Source organism: Sorex fumeus, unplaced genomic scaffold, assembly GCF_029834395.1.
Source record: "Sorex fumeus unplaced genomic scaffold, SorFum_2.1 ptg000130l, whole genome shotgun sequence".
Classification (NCBI taxonomy): Eukaryota; Metazoa; Chordata; class Mammalia; order Eulipotyphla; family Soricidae; genus Sorex; species Sorex fumeus.
The window spans coordinates 3651938-3678546 of NW_026606187.1; the positions used below are offsets into that span (position 1 = coordinate 3651938).

Consider the following 26609-nt stretch of genomic DNA (forward strand, 5'->3'; position numbering starts at 1 on the left):
TTAGAAGGGACAGCGAAGGCCATTTTCTATTTATCAAGGGATATGTACAACAGGAAGAAATCACACTCTTAAATGTATATGCACCTAATGAGGGAAGAGCTAAATATTTAAAACAACTGCTAACAGATTTTCAGGAGGACATTGCTAGCAACACAATAGTAGCTAGAGACTTCAACATCACCTTATCACCTCCGGATAGATCAACAATAACAAAACTCAGCAAGAAACATTGGCCTTGAAGGAAGAAATAGAAGAGAGAGTGCTTATAGACCTATACAGGGCTTTACACCCCCAAAAGAAAGAATACACATTTTTCTCCAGTGCACATGGAACATTTTCCAAAATAGAGCATGTGCTAGGCCACAAAACATACCTCAATAGAATCAGGAAGATAGAAATAGTATCAACAATCTTTTCAGACCACGATGCACTGAAGATAGAAGTGAATCACACACAGACACGAAGAACCAAATCAAACACCTGGAAATTAAACAACTCAATGTTGAACAACAAGTGGGTCAGGAAAGAAGTCAAGGACGAAATCAAAAGATACCTGGAAACAAATGAGAATGAAGACACGAGCTACCAGAACCTATGGGATGCAGCTAAAGCCGTGTTAAAGGGAAAATTTATAGCTCTGCAAGCATTTCTCAGGAAGGAAGAAGAGCCCACATAAATAACTTGACTTCACAGCTCAAGAACTTAGAAAAGGATCAACAAAAGGAGCTCAAATCAGGCAGAAGGAAAGAGATAATAAAACTTAGAGCAAAAACAAAACACGGAAACCCAAAAACCAATCGAAAAGATCAATGAAACCAATAGTTGGTTCTTTGAAAAAAAAAAAAGCAAGATAGATAAACCACTAGCAAGACTCACAAAGAAAGAGAGAGTATCCTAATAAACCAAATCTGAAATGAGAAGGGATATATCATAACAGAAACCCAAGAAATTCAAAGGATCATCAGAGACGACTTTGAAAGTCTGTATGCCACAAAACAAGACAACCTAGAAGAAATGGATAAATTCCTGGATTCCTATAATCTCCAAGGCTGAATCAAGAAGATCTAGAATACCTAAATAGTCCTATTAACATCAAGGAAATTGAAGCTGTAATCAAAAGTCTCTCCCCCCCCCCGCCCAAAAAAAAGCCCAGGTCCAGATGGATTCACCAGTGAATTTTTCCAAACATTTAAAGAGGACCTATTGTCAGTTCTTCTCAAGCTTTCCCAGGAAACTGAAGAAACAGAAACTCTCCCACCCAAACAGTTTCTATGAAACCCATATCTCTCTAATACCAAAAGGAAACCAAGAAAACACAAGAAGAAAAAAAAACTACAGGCCAATATCCCTGATGAACACGGATGTGAAGATTCTCAACAAAATACTAGCAAACAGAATTCAACAACTCATCAAAAAGATCATGTACCATGACCAAGTGGGATTCATCCCGGGGATGCAAGGATAGTTTAACATTTGGAAATAAATCAACATAACTCATCATATCAACAACAGAAAAGATAAAAACCATATGATCATATCAATAGATGCAGAGAAAGCATCTGACAAGATCCAGCACTCATTTATAATGAAAACCCTTGCCAAAATGGGTATAGAAGGGACTTTCATCAATATAGTTAAAGCCATCTACCACAAGCCTACATCAAGCATCATTCTCAATGGGGAATCATTCTCATCGTGGTCTGAAGAGCCATCTGAGAGCCTTCCCTCTAAGATCAGGGACAAGACAAGGATGCCCACTCTCTCCACTGATGTTCAATATAGTACTGGAAGTACTATAGTACTGGGAGGGATACTGGGATCATTGGTGGTGGAGAATGGGCACTGGTGGAGGGATGAGTACTTGATCATTGTGTAACTGAAACCCAAGCACAAAAATTTGTAAGTCTAAACTGTACCTCATGGTATTTCACTAATAAAAATTAAAAAAAAAAAAAGAAATAGAAGGGTTTTTCATTCCATATTCACACAACAAAAACAGTCACGTCTTGGTGCATATGAGTCATTTAAAATTATTAATATATTGTTTGATAATACATCACTGTATCACTGTCATTGAATTGTTCATTGATTTACTAGAGCGGGTGCCAGTAATATCTCCATTTGTCCCAGCCCTGAGATTTTAGCAGCCTCTTCCAACTTATCTTTCCAACGCTGCCATATTGGAGGCTCTTTCAGGGTCAGGAGAATGAGACCCATTATTGTTACTGGTTTTGGCATATTGAATACACCACGTGTAGCTTTCCAGACTTTGTTGATAATAAATAAATATTTGGATATATATAAAAAAAAAAGAAGAAAAAGCAAAAGGGTGGGAGGCATAGTGACCAGAACATCTTATCAGGTGAGCTGATTAGGGGCAAACTGACATAGATCAGGTTATGCCCACATGCTCCTACTTATCTTGGTGTACTGCTACCAGGAATCTGGGCAAATACACGAACCCAGTGGTGCCACATGATGAACCTGACAGAAGAACCAAGGAAAATCTGTACCCACCTCCAGAAGGGAGATAATGCAATCAGCAACATCTTTGCAGGTTGAAGGTTTGAGGGGTCAATTCCCAAGGCAGGAGTCAAAGGCCAGCAGGGACTGTAACTAGACCCAGGATTCTTTTCTGGTTACTTGGGAATGCTGGGGACTCAGCGGAAAAAGCTCCCCCCCCCCCACTAACCTGTGAGCTGGAACTCCACAGCTGGACCCACAAATGGCCCTCTCAGCCCCTCCCCACTCCTTGCAGAACGTGTTATAACACTTGCTTTCTACACTCCCAGGGGCATATTTCTGAAATCAAGCGTGCTGTCATGATCACCAACACAGTCTGCATGAGAAAAGCCTGCTGAGAGCATCTCTAAGCTCCTAAGGGTTCGAGGGCTGGTGCAGAAGATGGCTGGTCTTGCAAGACCCAAGTTCCCATGGTCACTGAATACTGTCGCTGACTAGTAAGGAATGGGCTGCCTTGTTACCCATTAAGGGAGACCAGCAATTATGAACCAATGAGTGCAATTATACCTGCTCTTAGGCCCCAAAAGACTGCTCAGGGAGGAAATCAAAGAACAGCAGCTGAACGGCTGTGCCTCATATTATATATATCACCCAGAGCAGCGACCTCGAAAATGTGACCTAAGACCCTTGGGGCTGGAGAGGGAGTAGGTAAGGCACTGGCCTTGCGCATGGCTGACCGGCATTAGAGCCCCAAAGCTACACACAGTCCTCCAAGTCCAAGAAAGAGTGAACCGGGAGAGCTGAGCCAGGAGTAAACCCTGAGCACTGCTGGGTGTAGTCAATAATCACTGTCACTGTACTCCTGTTGTTCATCGATTTTCTCGAGCGGGCCCAAGTAACGTCTCCATTGTGAGACTTGTTGTTACTGTTTTGGCATATCGAATATGCCACAGGGAGCTTGCCAGGCTCTGCTGTGTGGGCGAGATACTCTTGGTAGCTTGCCGGGCTCTCTGAGAGGGGCGGAGGAATCGAACCCGGCTCAGCTGGGCCGGCTGCGTGCAAGACAAATGCCCTACCCGCTGTGCTATCGCTCCAGCACGTAGTCAATAATAATAATAATAACAACAAATAATAAATAAAAACTGACCTAAGGTGCTAAAAGTTTATGCCAACAAATTAAAAATTGCTTATCATCAAAACTGAGGGCTGGAGTGATAGCACAGTGGTAGGGTGTTTGCCTTGCGCGCAGCCAGCCCGGCTGAGCCAGGTTCGATTCCTCCGCCCCTCTCGGACAGCCTGGCAAGCTACCGAGAATATTCAATATGCCAAACACAGTAACAAGAAGTCTCATAATGGAGACGTTACTGGGCCTGCTCGAGCAAATCGATGAACAGCGGGAGGACAGTGTTTTTGTTTATCATCAAAACTGTAAACACATGCTCTCTTTTTTTTTTTTTGCTTTTGGGGTCACACCCAGCGATGCTCAGGGGTTACTCCTGGCTCTGCACTCAGGAATTACTCCTGGCAGTGCTTGGGGACCATATGGGATGCCAGGGATTGAACCCAGGTTGGCCGCATGCAAGGCAAACGCCCTACCTGCTGTACGATCGCTCCAGCCTACACATGTGTTCTTTACCCCAGCTACTCCACTGGTCCAATAGTTCTCTCCTGGCAGATGTCCACATGTTCAGTGAGAAATATTCACAAGGACTTTCTTACTTAGTTTTGCAATAGCATAAAATGAGAAACAATCCACCTAGGCCCCGGGGACAGTGGGAGCAGGGGGAGCTGTGCAACATACAGGGACCATATCCCTGGGATATGGAGCCGGAGTGATAGCACAGCAGACAGGGCATTTGCCTTGCATGCGGCCGACCCAGGTTCAATCCGCGGCATCCCATTTGGTCCCCCAAGCACTGCCATGAGTAATTCCAGAGCACAGAGCGAGGAGAAACCCCTGAGCATCGGCAGATGTGACCCCAAAAAAGCCAAAAACAAAACAGAACATCCCTGGAATATTTTGAAGACAGGTGAGACACTTGAAAAAGTTTTGCGAATATTAGAACAATGAAAACAACTGAGAAAAGTGGAGAGGAAATTTATCATTCACCTTTAATCTCCAGAACGTGGTATCCATCCCAGCCCCCAGGTTGATAATTTGACAGTTACATTCCGTCTTCCGTAGAAATGCCTTTAAGAGCTGACTGACACCCTGGACTCGAGCGAAATAGCCTAAAAGACAGAGAGGGGATGGTCACTGGGTGACGAGAGGAGCGATGGCCGCGCAGCACACACTGAGAGGAACATTCTGCCCTTCCTGAGGCCACTGGCTTCCTCGCATACCTGAAGGGGAAAACGGAAGCTCCAAATTCTCTTTCGTTTTATATTTCAAGTCATATGAATCAACGTGCTTAATGATGGAATGATCCTTAAATACACACACACAGGTATGCGTTTAATGAAACGATCATGCAGCAATCATCACAAACTGACTTACTGATTTATTGTCAGATAATTCCATCTGCCATTCCTTTTAAGTTCTGCCGGAGCAAGCAACATACAATGAACGTGTTAAGTGCCTGCCAGGGTGCGGGCTGAGGGGTGGGAGGGAACCTGGAGACACTGACGGAAGGATGGTCACACTGGTGGTGGGTAAGTGTTGGAACAGTGAATGCCTGAAGCCAATTTATTCTGAACTTTGCAAATCACAGTGTCCATAAACCTGAAATTTTAAATTACATGTAAGCAGCACTGTACTCCCATTTTTCATCAATTTGCTTGAGTGGACACCAGTAACATCTCCATTGTGAGACTTGTTGTTACTGTGTTTGGCATATCGAATATGTCATGGGGAGCTTGCCAGGCTCTAATGTGGGGGTGGGACACTCTCGATAGCTTGCCAGGCTCTCCGAGAGGGGCAGAAGAATTGAACATGGATCAGCTGCATGTAGGACAAACACCCTACCTGCTCTGCTATTGTTCCAGCCCTACATTTAAGTATCACTTGATCACTTGATATCCCGTTACTCATCGATTTGCTTGAGCGGGTGCCAGTAACGTCTCCATTCATCGCTGCTGCGTGCTAGCGTAGCCCAATGGCATCTGGTCGTTCTAGGAACATGAAGAGCCTCAAACCGATCATTTAGGGTCTTGATGAAGAAGTCTGACCATCTCATAGGTGGGCGGCCATGTGATCTTTTGATGTCCCATGGAATATTTAAGTACAAATTATGTATATGTATAAATTATGTCTACATAATTATATGTATATAATTTATACTACATGTAAGTATAAGTTAAGTATACTTACATGTAATTATGTACTTTATATTTTATTAATAAAATAGATTCATTAAATATTAAAATATATAAAGCACATTTATAATTTATTAAAATTCTCTGGAGCAATAGCACAGCGGGTAGGGCGTCTGCCTTGCACGCAGCCAACATGGCCGACCCGAGTTCGATTCCTCCGCCCCTCTCAGAGAGCCCGGCAAGCTACCGAGAGTATTCGATATGCCAGACACAGTAACAGCAAAGTCTCCAATGGAGACGTTACTGGGCCCGCTCGAGCAAATCGACGATCAATGGGAGGGCCTTTACCTTACTTACTTACTTACTAAAATTCTCTGTAATTTAGTCATCATTATTTACAATACTATTAATGGCAGGGTTTCAGGCCAACATTATTCCAAGCCCCCACACTCTCTTGAGTGTCCACTTCGCTCCCCCTTGTCTCAGGGAACCGCCCCTCTGGCACCCTCCCATCCCCTGAGCCACAGCTGGTCTTTGGCTCTCTGCCTGCTCAGCTTCTTTTAATGCCTGAACCTTTAAATACTGTGATTTACAAAGCTGTTCATAATACAGTTGTTTCAGGGGTTCAATTCCACCAGCGTGACCTTCCCTCCACTGATGTCCCCAGTTTTCCCGCACCCCCACTCCCAAGCCTGCCCCCTTAGCAGGCACCAAATAGTTAACTCTCTATTGATTGTCACAGCATCTGTCTCACAGTGTGGTTACCACAGTCCCTGTCTGAGGATGCTGAGCTGTCAGGTGCCAGCCAAGCCTTCACTACTGCCTCACTCGAGGGTTAAGCCGGCTTCTACGCAACCTTCCCTCTAATCTGCCGTATTTTGACTGGGGCCATCAGGACTGTGAGATTAGGAGCTGTGGAGCTGGGGTGACTCAGCACCTGGCATCTCCTCGGGATAAGGCATGGAGATAGGCATTATATAAGCTAGAGGAAGTCGGGTGTGAGTGAGGCATAGGGACTCAGCCTGCTCACACCCCACCTCGGCCTAGAGACCAGTCCACAGAACAGGCTCTGCTTCTGTTAATCAGTGTGAAGGAGAGGTGCTCCCTTCATAAATAGATCTGCAAGTATGTGTACACACACACACACACACACACACACACACACACAACGTAAAACATTTGCTTGTGAAACATATTTTTGCAAATGTTTAAAACTTTAAATGACAAGCTGTTTTCTCAAAAGGGGGGGGAGGGGAAATCTGGGTTATATAACCAGGCTCTTCTTTTCACCTAGAGGGTAGTTTATAAAAGATTTGCTTTGTGCAATAAGGTAGCCACGAGCCCCCGAGGGCTGTTTCATCAAATTAAAAGTGGGAAGGGGCAATAGTACAGGGGTTAAGGGACCTGCCTTGCTTGCAGCTGACCCAGGTTCAAATCTCAGCACAGCATACGGTTCCCTGAGCACTGCTAGAGGGTGGAGCATACCCCTTGGAGGGGCAGGGGTGAGACCCACCCCCATCTACTATGCATCTTATGTTCCATGTTGGAGGGGCTGTTCTGTGTCTGTCCCACTTCCATTGGCTAACTTCACTCAATAGGATACTTGCTGGCAAGTTACAAGATTTCATCTTTTCTTAAAGTCTAGCGGTATCTATTGTGTGTTCATAAGTTTCAAATATACAATTTAAATGTCCTACACATACACGAACAAAAGTATTTGATTTGACATCAGGACACTTGATCTAGGGGCTGGGAGTTAGGTCAGAAGGCGAGAGTGCATGACCTATATGTGTTATCACAAGTCTTATGGCTAGAGCCCTGGGCACTTCCTGGTCACCTTGAGCATCACTTGGCAGTGGAGCTTGGGGGCTCTCAGCATCTGGATGCTTTGGCTGAGCATTGTTGAAAGTAGTCCCTGGGCCACCTAAGTACTGCACGGGAGGCTGAATAAAACCACAAAGCATGCACACAGAAATGCAACACCTGATTTAAATGCTTTTCTTGGAATTGGCCTCTTGATCTGTTTTTGCTTTTTTTTTTTTTTGTCATCTTGCTGTAACAAATGGTACAAAGTATGTTTGCAGAACTCAAAACTGAGACCACACAGAGAAGAGAATTTTAGGCCAGAAAATTGGGCAGGTATGAGTTTCAAAGCAAAGGAAGCTGTGTTCCTAACCACATTCCTGCAATTTTCACTCTGGCTAAGTCAAAACGTGTATGGCTTCACAGACTAGGCCGAGGATGGCAAAAGCAAACGCTGGCTAAGAAATTGATTTGTTAAGCTTTGAGGTGGGGAGCTGGGGCAGAGGAGATAGGAAATTAAAAAAAAATGAAGATGAACTTTGCTCTTCTTGTAAAACGTTTTCATTCTGTGGTGCTGAAGCTCAAACTCGGAGCCTCACACAAGCAAGGCAGGGACCAATGAGCCAAATCCCTGGTCCACAAACTCTGTTCTAAAGCACTGCTGGTGGAAGGGGACTATGTGAAGAATAAAATCGGAAAGTAGCATTTAGAAACTTTCATTCATTTGACAGAAGAATGTGATGGCTGTTGAATCTGCTAATGATAATTTGGGTTCATATTTGTGAAGGTGCTTTTCGATCATTTTTCTATTTAATTCTTCAACTGCATTTTATAAGAATAGACACAATTGGAAAATAAATTATCTAGCATCTGCCCCTGGCAGGTAGGCTTGAATGGCGGTGGGAAAATTCAAGCAAAGCATAATGCCCCAAATTAAAGAGAGCGTACTGGGGAAACTGTCTGCCATAGAGGCAGGGTGAGGTCTGGAGAGAGAGAGAGAGAGAGAGAGAGAGAGAGAGAGAGTGTGTGTGTGTGTGTGGTGGGGGGATACCGGGGACATTGGTGGTAGAAAATGTGCACTGGTAGAGGGATTCAGCCATCATTGTATGTCTGAATCTCAAACATGAAAGCTTTATAACTCTATCTCACGTTGGTATAATAAAATTAAAAAGTAATATGGAGTTCAAGCCCAATTCAATCAGCGTAATCAATGGCTGAACAAATAGCAGTATCCCTATATTATAAAAAAAAAAAAATAGCCACAACTGGATTGGACGCTGGTGGAAAAAGTGATGTTCACCATACACTATTTGGAAAGAGCTCTTTCACTGGGCTGCATTCCCCGATGAAAATTCCAACCTGGGGGAGAAAGAAAGAAGCAAGCAGGGTGGACACGTTTCCAAGGCACCGAGTTGGTCTCCAGAGGGTCCCTTACCTCTCTGGCACCGCCATCACGAAACCAAACTCGGGAACAGAAAGGAGCTTAGCCAGGCCCAGCCCAGATCTCCTCGGTTTCACCCTGTGCTAACAATTAATGCCATGTCCTTATGCTCACAGGTCACCAGTTTATATTTTCTTCATATTTCATGGCAAACTAAACTACAGGATCCGTCTGCAGAGACAAGATCCTCTGCACACACTAGCATTGGGGGCATCTGGTCCATTTGGAAAATAAATTATTTAGCATCTGCCCCTGGCAGATGGGCTTGAATGGTGGTGGGAAAATTCGAGCAAAGCATATTGCCCCAAATTAGAGAGTATTGGGGAAACTGTCTGCCACAGAGGCAGGGTGAGGACTGGGATGGCAGTCCATCCAGCTGAGATGGCAGATCCCAGATTGGCAGCGCTGAAGTCCTCCTCCTGTCGGAAGTCCTGTCACTTCTTCGACAGGAATTACTTGTAGATTCTAATCATATCACTGACACAAGAGGCAACTAAACTAGTCCCTTACGTGAAAAAAACAGTTCACTGGAAGATGATAGGCAAGTGGCTTTTTACACATAGGACCTTCACTCCTACTAGTAACTCAGAGGAAGAGAACATGAAATGACTCTGATACCTCTTTTCATATATCAGATTAACAAAGATTAAAAAGTGTCTCCTCCAAAGACTGGAGACACAGCTGAAAGGACTGATTCAGCTCTTGCTCAGCACGTGGAGGCCTGGGTTCAATCCCCAGCATCCCAAAGTGCCCTGGAGACCACCTGGAGGGAACCCCGAGTCTGAGAACAGGCCCCGAGCACTTCCAGGAGTGAGCCCCTCACCCCCACAGACAAAACTTTCACCCCATGTTGGTGAGGATGTCAAGGATATTAGCACTTTCACCAAAGATTGGAGACACTGCACACTAAAACCCTTCAAGAATAAATCCCCAGAGAACCAGAGCAATAGCACAGTGGGTAGGACATTTGCCTTGCACACAGCTGACCCAGGTTCGATCCCCGGCATTCCATATGGAGTTCCACCAGCAGCACCGCCAGGAGTAATTCCTGAGTGCAGAGCCAGGAGTAACCCGTGAGCATTGCTGGGTGTGACCAAAAAAGAAAAAGAATAAATCCCTAGGGCTGGAGGCATGGTTCAATAGCAGAGCACAGGCCTTGCCCGTGTGAGGCTCTGCCTTCTACCCCTGGTCCTCAAGCACCAGGGACTACAACTTGCACAACAATGGAGACCAAAGACAGACAGACAGACAGTCAAAACACATGAAGAAATCCCCCACAGCCCAGGCCTCTGGGTTTATGAGGACAAGCTGGGGTGGGAGGTGGTCACTCACCTCTGTTAATTTCAGGGGCCTTCCTCTCTTTACACAGCCTCACAAAATGCTGGATGTAAGGGTCATGCCAGTATCCGATGCTCACTGCAAACCTGAAAGAAAGATGAGAAAGGAAGTAGATCAAAGAGTAGGTAAAGGCCAAGATTTCAAGGTGAGGTACTCAGAGGCCAGGCCAAGAGGAGAATAACATCTCCCCTCCCACCCCAGCCAACATTAGCACACTCAGTGCTCTGTGACAAATTTAATACCCATTCCTCACCTTGATATTCATTTCACACTACCCGCCATACACCCCGAAGTAGTCTCCTTCATTAATTCTTTTCCCAGAGTTCTAAGTAGCAGAAAACTTCGCCCATGCTTCATACAGAAAACCTGCAACTTTTCCACACTCCACAAACTCAATGACTCACATGACTCGAAGCACTCCACCCAAAATATGGTAACCAGAGACCTTCACAAAATTGGAAAGTGTCACAAAGCACCTACTAAGATAGCTATCCTAACTCTGTATTAGGCACCAGTCATTTCTAGTTCTTTCAGGAAGTCACAGTAGGGAAACCAAGAACAAATCAAACAGTTTTAGCTTGGACAATGTTATTGGAAGCCTGTAAAATCTTAGAACGCCGAAGGTTGTGTGTCTGCGGGCTCACTGGATGGCACTGTCTCACTGCCCATGTTTGGTGCTCTTGAGCCGCTGTGTGTGGCCTGGATCGGGACGGTTCTGCCTCCTTCTCTCTTGGGCCCCAATATGGAACCCCTTCTCCTTCTGGCTCTGACTCTGGATCTCTGGAGCCCAAGCTCTCTCACTTCTGACTCTCCTCCCTCCGAGCTTTGAATTCTTAGTTTATACAGCAATCAGGTAGGTTGGTGACACAAAGGTGGGTTGAACATTAACAAATCAACAAAGAGAGGTAAGACCACTCCTCCAGGAGATTAACTCAAGGATAAAATCTCATCTAAAGAGATTACTCCAGATTACTAGGAGATCCGCTCAAGGATGGGATCCTAACAAGGGTGTGTTCTTTCCTCAGTTAGTAATCTACTTAAATAGTTGTAGTAAATCTACTTCTACTATTTCTAGCAATGTCATTCTGTATGAGCACAGTAAGAGATATAAACTTAGTTTGGTTCTTCCTGAGAACATCTCACTATACATTCTGCAAGTCCTCAGGCCAGGTTAGTCTTCCTAGCCCCAGCAGAGTCCTAGTCTCATCATTACTTTTGGATCATGACAGCATTTGTCCATGATCATGTCCTCAACTTACAGTTGAGTATTGTGGCGCTTTGGCCTGGCCCATTTCGATGCCCGGGTAACTCACAGCTTGCCCTGGGTCCATTCAGTCCCTCGTTAGGACCCTGCTTTTAGGGTGCTAGGAACTCAGGGCAACTGAGTCAAGAAAGCAAATGCCTAGGAATAAATATTATTCGGAGTCAATCAACTCCCAAGATACAAAGCATATTAACTGTCTTCCTGTGTTCATACAGAAAGGACATTGCTTTAAGGTAAACTATTCAAAAGATATAAGGAGAGGAGAAAGGCACTATTAACTTATAATACAAGTTCAGTGCCCTGGGATGGGTGTGACCCGATAAACGTAAACTACCCGAGGAAGGACAAAACAGTGTCATCCTACAGAAGCCTACATGCCCTTTACCCTGGTCTGTGCTATGCTACGAGGAGTCAAAGTTTTAGTGCTCCAAAACTGGGGGCAAAAGCCCAGGTTAACCACCAGACGTCTGAAACTGTGCACGGAAATCACTAGGTAACTGACAAGTCCCAAGTGGATATGAACCCCTGCATCAAGCCAGATCCCAGAGAATGGGTCTCGAGCCCTGTCTACCTCTTAACTGACTCTTTATGTTCTATATTGTCACATTTAAGAAAAATTATTCTGGGAGTCTGATATTTGCAGTATGAAGCCCCCTTTCTTTCTTGAAAAGTAGGCTGAAAAGGTGTGTGTGTGTGAGTGTGTGTATAAGAGAGACAGAGACAGAGATAGATCTTGCAGCTAGGTTCGGGTTCTTTGATAGCTTGTGAAAAAGAAAAAAAAGGCAATCTGCATAAGGATATCAAAAGACCCATCTCATGCCATCTAGCAGTGAAAGTCAAACCTGCGATTGAAGCAAGAAGGGTAAGGCTGCTGGTGACTCTTCTGAGCAGCCCCCGGGAGGGCGGGAACAGACTCTCCCTTTCACATGATAGGGCTGGGGCCCATCACCAATTGGCACCATCTAACTACCTTCCAAGGATTAATATGATGAACTACGGCATCCGCTGTATACAGAGATCAATAACGCGCAAAGGGTAAAGACAGAAAAGGGATCCACATTTGAAAGCAGAAGCCAGTGAGAAAGTCTTGGGACGAGGCCTTGGGACGAGCACTGCCCAACATGGATCAAGACCATCGGAATACCGGGGACCAGAATACAGTACTCTTGGAGGGAAATTTCTTTTGTAGTTAAGAGCCTCTTGTATTTCTTACACAAAATATTTCCCTCCCCAAGACGACCAAGACAGCAGTTTTCATAGAGAAGCTTTTTATTTTTTGATTTCAGCTTTTTATTTCAATTTATATATATTTTAAATTTAATTTTTTGCTTTTGGGGGCCACACCCAGCGATGCTCAGGGGTTATTCCTGGTTCTGCACTCAGGAACTACTCCTGGCGGTGCTTGGGGAATCATATGGGATGCCAGGGATGGAAGCAAGGTTGGCTGTGCACAAGGATAGTACTCTACCCTCTGTACTATCTCTCCAGCCCCTATTTCAATTTATGATATTTCCCAAATGGATGAGACTGTCCTCCCGGTGTTCATCGATTCGCTCGAGTGGGCACCAGTACTGTCTCACAACAAATTATGAGACTTGTTGTTACTGTCTTTGGCATATCGACTACGTCATGGGTAGCTTGCAAGGCTCTCCAAGAGGGGCGGAGGAATCGAACTCGGGTTGGCCATGTTGGCTTCATGCAAGGCAAACGCCCTACCCACTGTGCTATCTCTCCAACCCAAATGGATGAGCCAGAGCTCAATATTCATTTTCACTTGCATTTCCAGTTGATACAGAATTACTGAAGAAAATATTTCTGTCCCCCACTGAAATGACTTAACAGTCTGGAGTGGGAGGTGGTGGAAATCATCTGATTAGTATCTGGTTATATTGGGCCTCTTTATCCTCGAATACGAGCCATCTCTACGCTAAGACCACAGTGTTTTCATACTGTAGCCTTACTAGAGATCGTAAGATCAAGCAGTATTGGGCACTGTAAGCTCTCCTCCCTTTGCTTGTTTTGGGGTCACTCCTGGTTTCATTCTCACAGATCACTCCTGACGGTGCTTGAGGACCGTATGTAGTGCTGGATTTCACCAGGTGCAAGGCAAACACCTTAACCTCTATACTATGTCTCCAATCCATAGTTTCTCCAATTTTATTCCTTTGAAGATAATTTTGGCTATTCTACGGATCCCATATACATTTTAAAGTCAATCTGTTAATTTCTTTCTTTTTTAATTACAAGAATTTGGGACTGGAGAGACAGTATACTATATAGATAGCACAGCGTAAAGGTACTTCGTGTCTTTCATTAAATTTGTTTCTAGACAGTCTTATCTTGGATATTACTTTAAGTGGTATTTCAAAATTCCATTCCTATTATGTAAGCATATTAACAATATGTTTATCTCACTAAGTACTCTTATCCAGAATATATAAAACTCCAATGAGTCAAAACTAACAAAGAAACCATCAACAAATATTGAAAAAAGAATGGGACGTAGAGTTCATAAAATGAAATACAGGAATGCTCAATAAGCACACAAAAATTGGTGTTCAATGTCATTACTCACCAGGAAAATGCAATTTAAGGCCATAATGAGGTGTCATTTTATACTTACTGACACCAAATATCAATACTGAATTATTGATACACTACTGTGAGAAGTATTAAGTTGATAAATCACTCTGGAAATCAATTTGGCCATTAAATATATACCCATCCCATGAGAAGCAATTTTATTCCTAGACATTTATCTGAGACAAACAAAAGACTTAAATAAGAATAGTCATTGCAGACTATTCACAGAAACCACAAAATGGATGCAATACAAAACCAAACCAATCTTCAGGTGGCTGGATGAACAAGTCATGGGATACTCACACACCCACACAAAAATTAAAGGACATATCCCGAATTCTGGGGTCACCTGCACCTAACCCTGAGTCATGAAATTCTTTATTTGGGGGGCTCTCTCCACTCTGGAGAAGGCTATATTTTCACCTTCAATTTGTTACACTCTCTCCCTTCTCTCCCTCTTCATAGTTCCTAATAAAGCTATTTTCTTTTCTATCTCCTCCTGAAATAAGGTCAAGTAACAGAGGGAGAGAGGCAAAGAGGGAGGGAGGGAGGGAGGGAGGGAGGGAGGGAGGGAGGGAGGGAGGGAGGGAGGAAGGAAGGAAGGAAGGAAGGAAGGAAGGAAGGAAAGATTCCTTTTTCAAACTAGTGAGGTTTCACTCAGTGCTCTGCCTGACTAGGCCTCAATTTTGGCTTTTAAGACCCAGGGGGAAAAAATCCCAAACCCACTAATATGTCTAACAGTTCAAAGGCACATTCTTAGCATGTCTCTTATTTTGCCAGAAATAGCCCAGGCAGCCCAAAGCTCTGATCTCACTGTTCCAGACAGCACATGGAGTCAGGGTCCTAATTTCCCAGTTGGCAAATCCAAATGGGCTTCACATGGATCCACAACTCTCTCTTCCTCTGCGTCTCGGAGTAATGTCTCACTTCTAGTTTTACTGAGCCTCTGCCTGCCACCCTTGTCCCCGGCCCCCAAGCCCCTACCCGAATTCCCATAGGCCTTTATTCTCTTTTTTGAAACATTCCACAACAAAACTTGGAGCTTAGTTCATTCTGGACTCTTCCTCATTGGAGCAGCACTGATTACTCTCTATCGTCACCATTGCCATCTTGGGTTTTGACAACACAAAAGCCTGGCTGGGTCTCCAAGGGCATGTGGAGTGGAAGATGACAGAAAGAAGGAAGCTGACGGTGACATTTGCCAGACTTTCAAGTATGGCAACCAAAGTCAGAAAATGAGTGCTAGTGAGGAAAAGGAGACTAGCCAGAAGAGACAGAAGGAACCTGGTAGTGTTTCAGAAATAATTCGGTGTCTTCTTTGAAGTAGTGCTAATACTTAAGTGTCAAATACTTAAGTGTCAAATACTTAAGACCAAGACAGATTCCCCACCTCTCTGTCCCTTTTTACCATTTTCTCCCTCTCTTCCCTCATCTCGAGAATCTCTAGAGAAATTCTGGAGGTAAAAATAAGAGTTGCAGCAGACTCCCTCCATCCACGGTCCCTTTCCAATACTCACACATCCCTTCTTCCCAAGAGGCCTCTATACTCGTGTTTGAAGCATCATCGACTCTATTAGAGAGTCTCATCTCACTACAATGTTCTGCAGTTCAAGATGGACCTGTATTTTCTTACGACACCTAATAACAACCTATGCAGAAAAATATAGGGTAGAGTTCCTCAGGTAGGCTTCCCTTGTGAGAAGGGGGAGACGTAAGTCTCTTGCATTCCTTTCCTGATTCTCTCCACCCCCCCTGCCCCCCCCCCCCGACTCACAGAGGCCATTGCTGTACAAATAGACTAAGAAAGAAACATCGGATATTTCAGGTAGAAACCTCTTCTTACTCTGGGAAGCAAGCTCTGAGGACAAAGAACCTATGAGTCAAAGAATTCAGGCTCAGAAAAGAAAAGAAAAGACAAAACAAGACAAAAAACCTAAGTTGCAAGCTTAAAGTAACACTGCTGAGTTAAGACATGTAAGAATTTAGTATAAAGATCTTAAGCATAGACAGCCATAAAAGTGCTAAGAGCAAATATCACCCATGATTGAGGATAGTCTTACAAAGCATCACCCCAAATCTCCATGCCATAAAGTTAAGACTGTCAGATTTTACCCCACAAAGATTCACAATTTCAGTGTTATGAAATATACAAGTGAAACTGAAAGACATGTATCCATTTGAGAAAAAAATACTGCCATAACTACAGAGACAATAGATTACTATCACTCATAAAAGTTCTAACAGATCATAATAAAAATACAAATAACTAAAGAAGAAAAAGACATTATACAAAAATGGTTTATGGGAAGAAGGTTCACATGAAAAAATTAAATTTCTGTCTGCAACATGAATGGACCTAGAGTATTGTATTAAGCTAAGTGAAATTAAATCTGAGGAAGATAAGAAACATGACTGCACAGATGTTATGTAGAATAAATGGGCAAACAAAATGAAACAAAATTAAACTTCCATTCATAATATCAATATAGTGATTACCGGAAGGGAAGGGATAAGAAGGCAGGTAATTCGGTAAGCAGGGACAATGAGCACTGGAGAGAGCACTGGACTTTTATTTTTTATTTATCTATTCTTTTAATTAGCGAAATACCATGAGGTACAGCTGCAGACTTAACAAACTTTCATGCTTGGGTTTCAGTTACACAATGATCGTGTACCCGTCCCTCCACCAGGAGAGAGCACTGGACTTTTAAAGTTTATTCTGTTTTGGTTTTGGAGTCACACCCAGAATGGCCGCATGCAAGGCGAGTGCCCCATCAACCGTACCATCTCTCTGGTCCAGCGCTGACCTTTCACTTGTAAATGTGATGTAGTATTTACACACGGTAATACACACCTAAACCTTAGAAGCTATATAAGGCAGGTTATTTCACAAAGAGAAAGGGAGTGAAGAAACAGAGATGCTCCGTCCACTAGCTAAAATAAATACAAGTTAAAAAGATATTTTCTGGGGTGGAGAGATAGTACAGAGGGTATGGTCTAACAAATGTCTAGCCAGGGTTCTATCACTAACACCACACAAGGTTCCCTGAGCCCAGCCGTGAGTGATCCCTGAGTATAGAGGCAGTAACAAGCCCTGAACACAGGCCCCAAACAAAAACTCAATATGCAAAATGCTTATCACAGTATTACTTTAACAGCAAAATCAAAACTGTCTGAAAACCAGAACAATGGAAGAAACGCCAAACACTGTCAAGTAAAACCACACCACGCAATTCTGTATAGCTATTAAAAACAAATGAGGTAGATCTGCTGAAAGTTACAACATATTTAGATTAGGCTATTGGAGAAAGGTAAAGTCACTGTCATCAAAAAAAAAAAGGACAAAAACTGCATGAAAGATCATTATCTTCTGCAGCTATCTCTCAGAATTTAATTTATCATGGATGGTTGCCTTTAATACACAAATACACGTGTATTTGTGTATTAAAGGCAACCGTCCATGATTTATGATTTGATTTTCGGAGAGCCCGGCAAGCTACCGAGAGTATTCGATATGCCAGACACAGTAACAACAAAGTCTCCAATGGAGACGTTACTGGGCCCGCTCGAGCAAATCGACGATCAACGGGAGGGCCTTTACCTTTACCTTTCCTCATGGGCAAGCTTAGTATCTAACATATCCCCCAATGGCATGCTTTAGTCCTAAGAAAAAGTTTCTGTGAAGAATGAAAGTAGCAAATGAATGTGGAGAAAAAGGAAGTCACAGCTGGTGGGATGTGGTCTGGTTCAATCTCTGTGGGAAACAGGATGGCAATGTAGCAGAAAAGTTCGAGTAGACTTAGGTTAAGACCCAACAACTCCACTCCTCATAAGGAAAAGTGGGCTGATAAGCGAATCACGCGGGAATGGCAGGCCGTGTTAAGGGCACAGGTTGAAGGAATGCACAGTAGCACCAAGTTTTCCTGTCTTGTGATTTCTGCCACCAGTCGGGATAAATTGGATATTTGGCTCAACTAGGGCTAGGGATTTACCAAATGTGGAATCAGGGAAATAAACGCATTGTTGAGAAAATTAACGGCTGCTGGGCAAGGAAATCTATGCCCATCAGTGTGGATAAATACATGACAGGGACAGCAGAAGTACCCGGTGGAGCATCTGGAATGAAGATGTGGCTGCAGAGCTCACCTGTGCAGTGGTGGAGCACCTGGGTACCAATCCTGTGAGTCAGGGTTAGAAGGACGACTTCCGGAGGGGAATAAGAAGTATTATCACTGCAGTTAAGGTGTTTCAGAATATAGAAGGATCCTCCAATGTCGGTGAAGCCCACTAGGATGATGGAAAGAACTGAGGTCGTGAGGAAGGCTGTGAGCAAGCCACATCTTCAAAGAGAGAGATGAACTAGCACAGCATGGAGAAAGCAGCAGGAGGAAGAACAGTGCCCTGCTGGTCCATGACCTCAAAGAAACGGGATGGGGGACAAACAGATGGGAAGCACACCCCCTGAACTCCTGGTGTGAGACTGCAGGGGCACCAGTTAAGAAGTTTTCAAAGATGCCTAGAGAAGGACCAAGGTCCAGGCAAATAAGAAGAGGTGAGGAACTTGGGGAGGCTGGTGGTGGCGTGGTAGATTCAGAAAGCACAGTAAGGGGTTGAGGGAAGTGTGGGGCTCACGGGCCAACGTGTGAGCGGAGAACTGACTTAGGAGACATAATGGGAAGAAAGGAGAGAAAAGGGTGTAAGGAGAATTAACGATCGCAGGAACTACTCAACAAAAACATGCTCAATCGAATGCAGTTATCAGGCATCAACTCAACACACCAAATCAGAAGAATTCTAACTACAGGACTGTAGGGGTGAGAGCACAAGTGAATAATGATGATGCTTCCATGACAGTTACTGCCACGCTTCTGCATCTACCATGAGCCTTTTGGTCACTGTGTGTCAAACATGATTGGAAGTGGAATCCCTGACTCAGTCCTCCCACAGCCTTCATTATTGTCCCTGGAAGCATTCTGAATCAAAAAAAAAGGAACAACAAACTTAAAACAGAGTCCGATAGGAGTCCTGGGGAGCTAAGGGGCTTTTTAAATGTTCCTTTAGTGATCTATGACTAACTCAGGATTGCAGGAAACTTTCTGCTATACAGTTAGTAAATTCAAACAATACTCAGAACACTCAAAAAAAGAGTAAAAAATCAATTTACTGGGGCTGGAGCGATAGCACAGTGGGCGGGGTGTTTGCCTTGCATGAGATCGACCCTGGTTCAGCATCCCATTATGGTCCCCCGAGCACCACCAGGAGTACTTCCTAAGTGCTTGAGCCAGGGAGTAACCCCTGTGCATCGCCGGGTGTGACGCCAAAAAAAATAAAATAAAATAAATTTACTAAAGGCCTGACTTTGTGCTAGACCTCTGCTAATTGCTTCCCATCAAGGATTTCCCTAAATCCTCAAACCCCAGAGTTATGGAGTTATATTACCATTGTGAAATCCCATTATGAAGCCAAGGAGACAGAAGCAAAGAGTTTACCTGTAATTTATACAAGGAATCTCTATAGTATGACTTCTGGATATAATTTATGGTCTTAACACATCACAATGAAGATGCAGATCACAGTATATTTACACATAAAGACTCAGTCCCCCAAATATCTTAAAACATTAACTCACAGGAATCTCACAATTTTGGGAGTGGGTGGGTGGGCGAGGGAGGAGGCTGGTCACATCAAGCTGTGGCTTACTCCTGGCTCTGTACTCACTCCTGGAGGTGACGGAAGACACCACATGCAGTGCTTGCCGGAGTTTGAGCCTGGTAATCTAACTGAACCTCACTAACCTATGTCGCCAAAGACTGCCTGCATGCCTTTCATACTTAATTAACCAGCTTAACATCAGTTCATGTCAGACACTGTTTTCGGTCCTTTATTAGTATCAAAATAATTTCATCTTTGAGACCACTCGTGAAGTGGGTGTTACCCTTATGGTTTTACAAATTAGAAGACACAGAAGAGTTGAGTGATTCCGTCAAGTCTCAACAAGTGACAGAGCTAGGATTAGTTAGAAAGGGCCTGTCTCCAAATTTACACTCAGAATCACCACGCTTGTCTCCAACAGCCTTCAAAAAGTGCAAATGTCAGACCTAAACTTTGGTTGTCTGCAGTCCTTGTGACCCCCTACTCCAGCACACCCTTCTTGCTTTTCTAACGTGTATATTCCTGAACATTCCCCTACAGAAACCTTTAAAAAAAAGAGTCTTTTCTGCTTTCGGCTTAAATGACACTGCTTAAACTGCAGCCACCAATGGCCTGCTGTAATTCTCTTGCAGTCAACATAGAACTGTAATTAGAGCGCGGGTAATTATTTCCATCTGGTCTATTTTTTTTTTTCCCAATTAGGCTCTGAGTTTCAGCAGACCACACATCCCATTAGTCTTGTTTATCAAGTGCTCCAAATACTCCACCAACCAACCCAAACGGAGGGCCTGGCCCAAAGGAAGATCAACAATTTGTGTTGAAGAATAAATGAATGGATGCGTCGATGCATGGAGTACACATTAAGAATCGTAATTTTCATTTTCTTTTCTATACTTTCAGATGTATAGCACGTATCTACGCTCAAAACGAACACCCCCCCCCCCCTTCCTTCCTCCCGCACAACCTTTACACCCTTAACCTTGTGTAGGCTAAGAATACAGGGAAGAGTTCTGGAAAAATTCTGCGACAACTATTTTGTGGTCCTGGGCAGTCCATCATCTCTTCCCTCCCTTCCCCTCTCTCTTTCTATTGGTTTTGGGCTACACCCACTGGTGCTCAGGGCATACTGCTGACCGTGCTCAGAGTTCAGTCCCGGAGAACTTGGGGGCCCATCAAGGGGCAGCCAGGGCTCGAACCTGGACTTGGACTTCTACTCCGACCCAGTCCATCTCTCCTCTTGGCTGGCCCGAGTTCCAGGTTGCACAGTGGGGCATCCCTCCCACGGGCCGCGCAGGAACGACCAGCTAGCCCCTCCTCAGACAACCCATCCCGGCTGCAACTCCTTCGTACTCTCCGGCGCCGTCTTTCCCCCGGGGCGTCTTCGTTTCCCGGGAAGGCCAAGGCCCAGCAACGACCGAGTTCCAGGCCGTTCAGCATCCCCCGCCACCGCCAAGCCCCGGCTTGCAACCCACCCCGGCGCAAGATCCAAGGGAGAAACCCTCGTGAGCTCAACCAGCCCCTCTGCAGCGGGCCGGGGGCTCCGCCCGGGCTCCCGGCGCCCCCCGCCGCCCCCGCAGCCGGCCGCGCCCCCGCTCCCAGCAGCACCTCTTGCAGATCGAAGCATCTTCGCAGGTGCCGCGCACGCCCTCGTCGTCGGCGTCGGTGGAGGAGGAGGGGGCGAAAACAGTCCTGTTCAGGCTGGAGGCCATGGGCGCTGGAGGGAGCGGGGTGCGGGGCCCACCGCGGACATGGGAGCGGGGTCGACAGGCTGCTGGGACCGTGCGAATGTCGAAGACGAGCGAGAGGCGCTGAACTCCACCCGGCTCAGCTGCTGGTTCGCAGCGGGGCCGCCCACGACGGCGGCTCCAGCAAGCGGCCCGCTGATTGGCGCCGGCCTCAGCCCGCGGAGGCGGTCATTGGATGGCTCCCTTGGCCCCGCCCCCAGACCCGGAAATTCGCCGCGTGAGAAAGGAAACGGAAACGGACCCGAAGATTGCCGCAAGGCTTTCGGGGAATTGTAGTCGGAGGCGCCCTGCGCGCTTACAGACGCCTGTGCTCCAACCTCCCCCAGCTCCACCCCGGTTTATTACTTGTTCCATATTCTTATGACTAACTCGGGGCGGAAAGAGCTAGCAGGAGGCTCATATCTAGGGCGAAGGACAGAGAATCCAGATGCAGGATTCAGTGGCATTCAACCATTGAGTGAATCCTTACTGAGCACCAAGAACTGTGCCAAGGGGCTTTGAATATATAAAATTTAGAGACACTTATTAGCAAAGCACTGTAGCACTGTAGCACTGTCCTCCCGTTGTTCATCCATTTGCTCGAGCGGGCCTACAAGATCAAAAAAAAAACCTTAAATGACACACGATGTAGTTAAGGAAGGACTTCGTGGAAAATAAAATAACAATAAAAATGGATGAAATAGAGCTATCACTTTGGGTTGAAAGATTGATGACTGGAACCAGGGTATTTGTACCCTGTGGAGAATCAGAGAGTATGATACTGGTGAATACATAATGGGGAGGATCATAAGCACGTAAATGACTTATTAAGCTGGAGGGCATTAATATGTGGATTTCAATTTATGCATATTCAAGATATTCATCACTGTCACTGTCCCCCCGTTGTTCATCAATTTTCTCGAGTGGGCCCATAACATTGTGAGACTTGTTACTGTGTTTGGCATATCGAATACCACACAGGTAGCTTGGAAGGCTTTGCCATGCGGGCCAGATACTCTCAGTAGCTTGCCGGGCTCTCCAAGAGGGCCAGAGGAATTGGACTCATAGTTGATATTGGATTTCTTATAAAACATTCAAAAGTAAATATTAAAAATATAGAAAGAAGTGTTTATTCAATTTTATTATCAACTGATGATGGGAGCTGGAATAGGTGCATGCAAACTTTTAAAAAGTGGGAATACAAACAGCAAAATAACTGAAAAAAATCGGCAGATACATCTGGGGACAAGATCAGATAACAAATGCCAACCTGGTACTCAACAGATGAAAATAAGAGTTCCTTGATACCAATAGGAAATGACAGTGGGAAATAGGCTAGAGCGATAGCACAGCGGGTAGGGTGTTTGCCTTGCACGCAGCCAACATGGCCAACCCGAGTTCGATTCCTCCACCCCTCTCGGAGAGCCCGGCAAGCTACCGAGAGTATCTCGCCCGCACGGCGGCAAAGCCTGGCAAACTCCCCATGACGTATTCGATATGCCAAACACAGTAACAACAAAGCCTCACAATGGAGACGTTACTGGGCCCGCTCGAAAAAATGAATGAACAATGGGGGACAGTGACAGTGACAGAGAGTTTTACCAGGGGATGATGAGTGGTCCAGTGCCAAAAGGGTAAAGCAAGTAAGTGAGAAAGTTATTCTTCTCACTTCTCACCCAGTCTTCCAGCTGGGCTGTGTACACATAGAGTGGGTGTTGGTGGGTAACAAGTCTTAACCACAAGGAGTATAAGGTATTGGTCCTACAGGTTTGGATGTTAAAACTGAGTTTGATATGTGAAGGCAGATGCTTTGATCTACCTTCTTTGCTTGATGAACAAAGTGCATTTTTTTGCTGACCGCACCTTGGTCCATAAAAGCTGATGATTCAGAGGACTTTAGTTTTCCATAAAGCCTCTCCAGATATACCACTTGCAGGTCTGTGTGGGGAGATAGGGTAGGTACTTCTCACCCTGTAAACTCCTGGGACTCTGAAAGCTTTGCAGCATGGTGGTAATCAGCCCAAGGTCTGGGGGCTACCACTAATTCCTTGCCTGCTTTGAGCACAGATTTGTATGTTAAGGGTGAGAAAATAATGCTTAGTTATATTTCTGGTTAGCATAGCTAAGGACTCCTTCAACATATGTCAACATGGTGCTCTGCTTTTGCCTACCATTATTTCCCTGAAGCCTTCCCCAAGGCACACGGCCGCCACCTTGGACTCCAGCTCTTTCACCCAGGTTTCTGTGGTCATTGAGGTCCTCCTGGAATCACAGGACAAAGGCGTGGTCCCAGGATTCCTTGGCTTGGTGCCATAGCTCCCACTTATCCGCCTTCAGGTGGTCCTTCTCCTTCACCAGAGTTTTAAATGGAATCCTGTCTCTCATTGTGGTACTGCTCACAGTTGCTGAAGTCTTGAAGCTGCTCCTTAAAGCTCTCAGCATGGTTTCAGACTGATTCCTCTAGTGCATCTGGTTTGTCTTCTCATCTGTCCTTTGGGTGCTAGAATGGTCTGTGAAAGGTCTTCAGCTTTGGATAGTCTCTGCTCCTTCAGGGTTAGACAGTCCCTGACTCAGTAACTGAGAGGACTTGTCACCCTGTAACTCCTGGGATGCCTCAAGGTTCTTTATTCCTCTTCATCTGCCAGAGCAGGTAGACTTTCTCCTAGATCCTTGACACTTCTCACTGAAGCAGTGGAAAAAACAACTGACATCCAGTGAAACTTCTCCAAGTCCAGTCCATGGCCTGCACACATTGAGCCCAGAATACAGGCCCCGGTGGGTTGGTTCCAGGGGTGCTTACCAATTGGAGCACACCCTGAAGGCCACTTCCCTACATTACAGAGCTGCCAAAGTCCACTTCCCACTTATCTCATAGTGTGTGGTCAAGCTACAGCCTTAGTCACAGGAGCTCCAACAATCATCTTCGAATTTACCACACACAATGGATCACCAGTTTCACTTGTTTCAATCTTCTCAAAAGTGCTCTATTTTCTCTTTTACAGAATGTTATGTTTCTAATAGTAGCTCCAGTTTGTTCACGTTCTCCACTATATAACTTTCTATTGTATTCATTTCCCAGACACACATCCTGTCCTTCACAGAGGAGAGCGTCCATGCTGAGTGAAGTCAGCCAGAAGGAGAGGCAGAAATACAGAATCGGGGCTGGAGAGATAACACAGTGGGTAGGGTGTTTGCCTTGCACGCGGCCGACCCGGGTTCAATTCCCAGCATCCCATATGGTCTCCTGAGCACCGCCAGGAGTAACTCCTGAGTGCAGAGCCAGGAGGAACCCCTGTGCATTACCAAGTGTGACCCAAAAAGCAAAAAAAAAAAAAACAGAATGATCTTTCTCATGCATGGGACATAGAGGTAACAAATGACCAAAAGTAAGGGAATCAAAGAAGTGGTCTACAAAACAGAGCTCACCATGTTGGAGAAACTTGGTAAGATAGAGGCGGGGGCGTGTGAAGACAAATGGACACCTGATGGGGGGGTGTGGTATTGGAATATTGTATGGATGAAACTCTACCACTTACAATATTGTAAAATTGTAAATCACATTGACTAAAAGAAAATTAAGAACAATTAATATGGCCTTTTAAGTCTTACATATTTCAGTCTAGTTCTTAGGGGTATGATGGGTTCTTTTAACAGGTCCAACCTACCCATGAGATAAGACTGGACGGATTACTGAGTTTTTATGTGGGTAATAAAAATGTTAGAAGATAGAAACCGGAGTGATAGTACAGCAAGAAGGGCGATTTGCCTTTCACACATCCAGCCTGTCTTCTACACATGACACTCTATATGGTACCCCAACCCCACCAGGAGTGACCCCTGAGCACAAAGGCAGGAGTAAGCCCTGAGCACCAGTGTTTGTGGCCTCTAAACCAAAAAAATCGTTAGAGGGTAGATGACAGATGACATGACAATTGCCTAGCATGAATAGCGGGTAGGACCCATGTGGCTTGCATATGACTGACCTAGGTTCGATTCCTCTGTCCCTCTTGCAGAGCCTGGAAAGCTACTGAGAGTATCCTGCCCTCAAAGCAGAGCCTGGCAAACTCCTCGTGGTGTATTCCATATGCCAAAAACAGTAACAAGTCTCACAGTGGAGACGTTACTAGTGCCCGCTTGAGCAAATTGATGAACGACAGGAGGACAGTGCTACAGTGGACAATGCTACAGTGGACAGTGTATACTTCATGAAGAACATATGACCATACATATAACCAAGACTATCCGATATTACTGACCTCTGTTCTCATCCAAACCCCAGTTCAGCTTTTCAAATTTTACAAGTATCCGCAAGGGGTTACAATCACTCAAATCTACAAAAAACAACTCTCAGGTGATGCAACCTAACTATGTCTAGTCAATCACATATTTCCTCCAGTCTCATAATCAAATTGGATAGGGATTTCACAGAACCTTGAGGTAGGGACATAAAAGATAGGTTTCTAATTGGGTTAAGATAAAGAAAAAAACTAAATATTTAGGTTAACTTTATGTTAACATAACAGGGCTATGAGATCCAGAAACACATCTGAAAGACCCACAATCTCAGCCAATGTATAATTATGACTTTGGGGGCCATAACTGAAGATGACAAATGACAAGTCTCTATGTTTCTGGGGAAGAGTTTGATTTTTGGAAAGCTAAGATATGGCATAGCACACAATCTGGATAAGAGATCTGAGGAGGTGCCTTTTAGCATTATTTCCAAAAATAATATTTATTTATGGATTTTACTTTGCCCATTGAATGTCCTCACTTTAGTAGAAGTTATCATTTCTCACAGTTTTTGCACCAAGTCAATTCCTGACTTATAAGAGCTATGAATGGATGATTTATTCTGACTTTCACATATTGTATACCATAAAAAGTTAAAAGTTGAAAAAAAAATCCAACTGAGATTTTATCAGTTGCTGGTTTAGGAGCTGAACTTGTACTTAAGTATTTACTCTGCAGTCAATTTCATTTTTATTCTGAGGATGATAGATGGTATTGCCTTTCACTTGTTCAGTTTCACTGCCAACTTCTTAAGAGGTGAAGAAATATTTATTGTCCATACAAGTTCTTTCTT

General features: G+C 44.6%; 1 protein-coding gene across 1 annotated transcript in view; it reads right to left on the reverse strand.

The window, feature by feature from the left end:
* LCMT1 (leucine carboxyl methyltransferase 1) overlaps window positions 1–21612 on the reverse strand; it is a 57187-nt gene extending 35575 nt beyond the window's left edge. Inside the window, exons 1-3 of the mRNA XM_056138877.1 lie at window positions 21405–21612; window positions 10295–10386; window positions 4574–4695 (exon numbers count right to left, since the gene is read on the reverse strand). Of these exons, the coding sequence (XP_055994852.1) occupies window positions 4574–4695; window positions 10295–10386; window positions 21405–21508 (318 nt within the window). The 5' untranslated portion in view covers window positions 21509–21612. The remainder of the gene's footprint in view (window positions 1–4573; window positions 4696–10294; window positions 10387–21404) is intronic.
* Between the last annotated feature and the right edge of the window lie 4997 nt (window positions 21613–26609).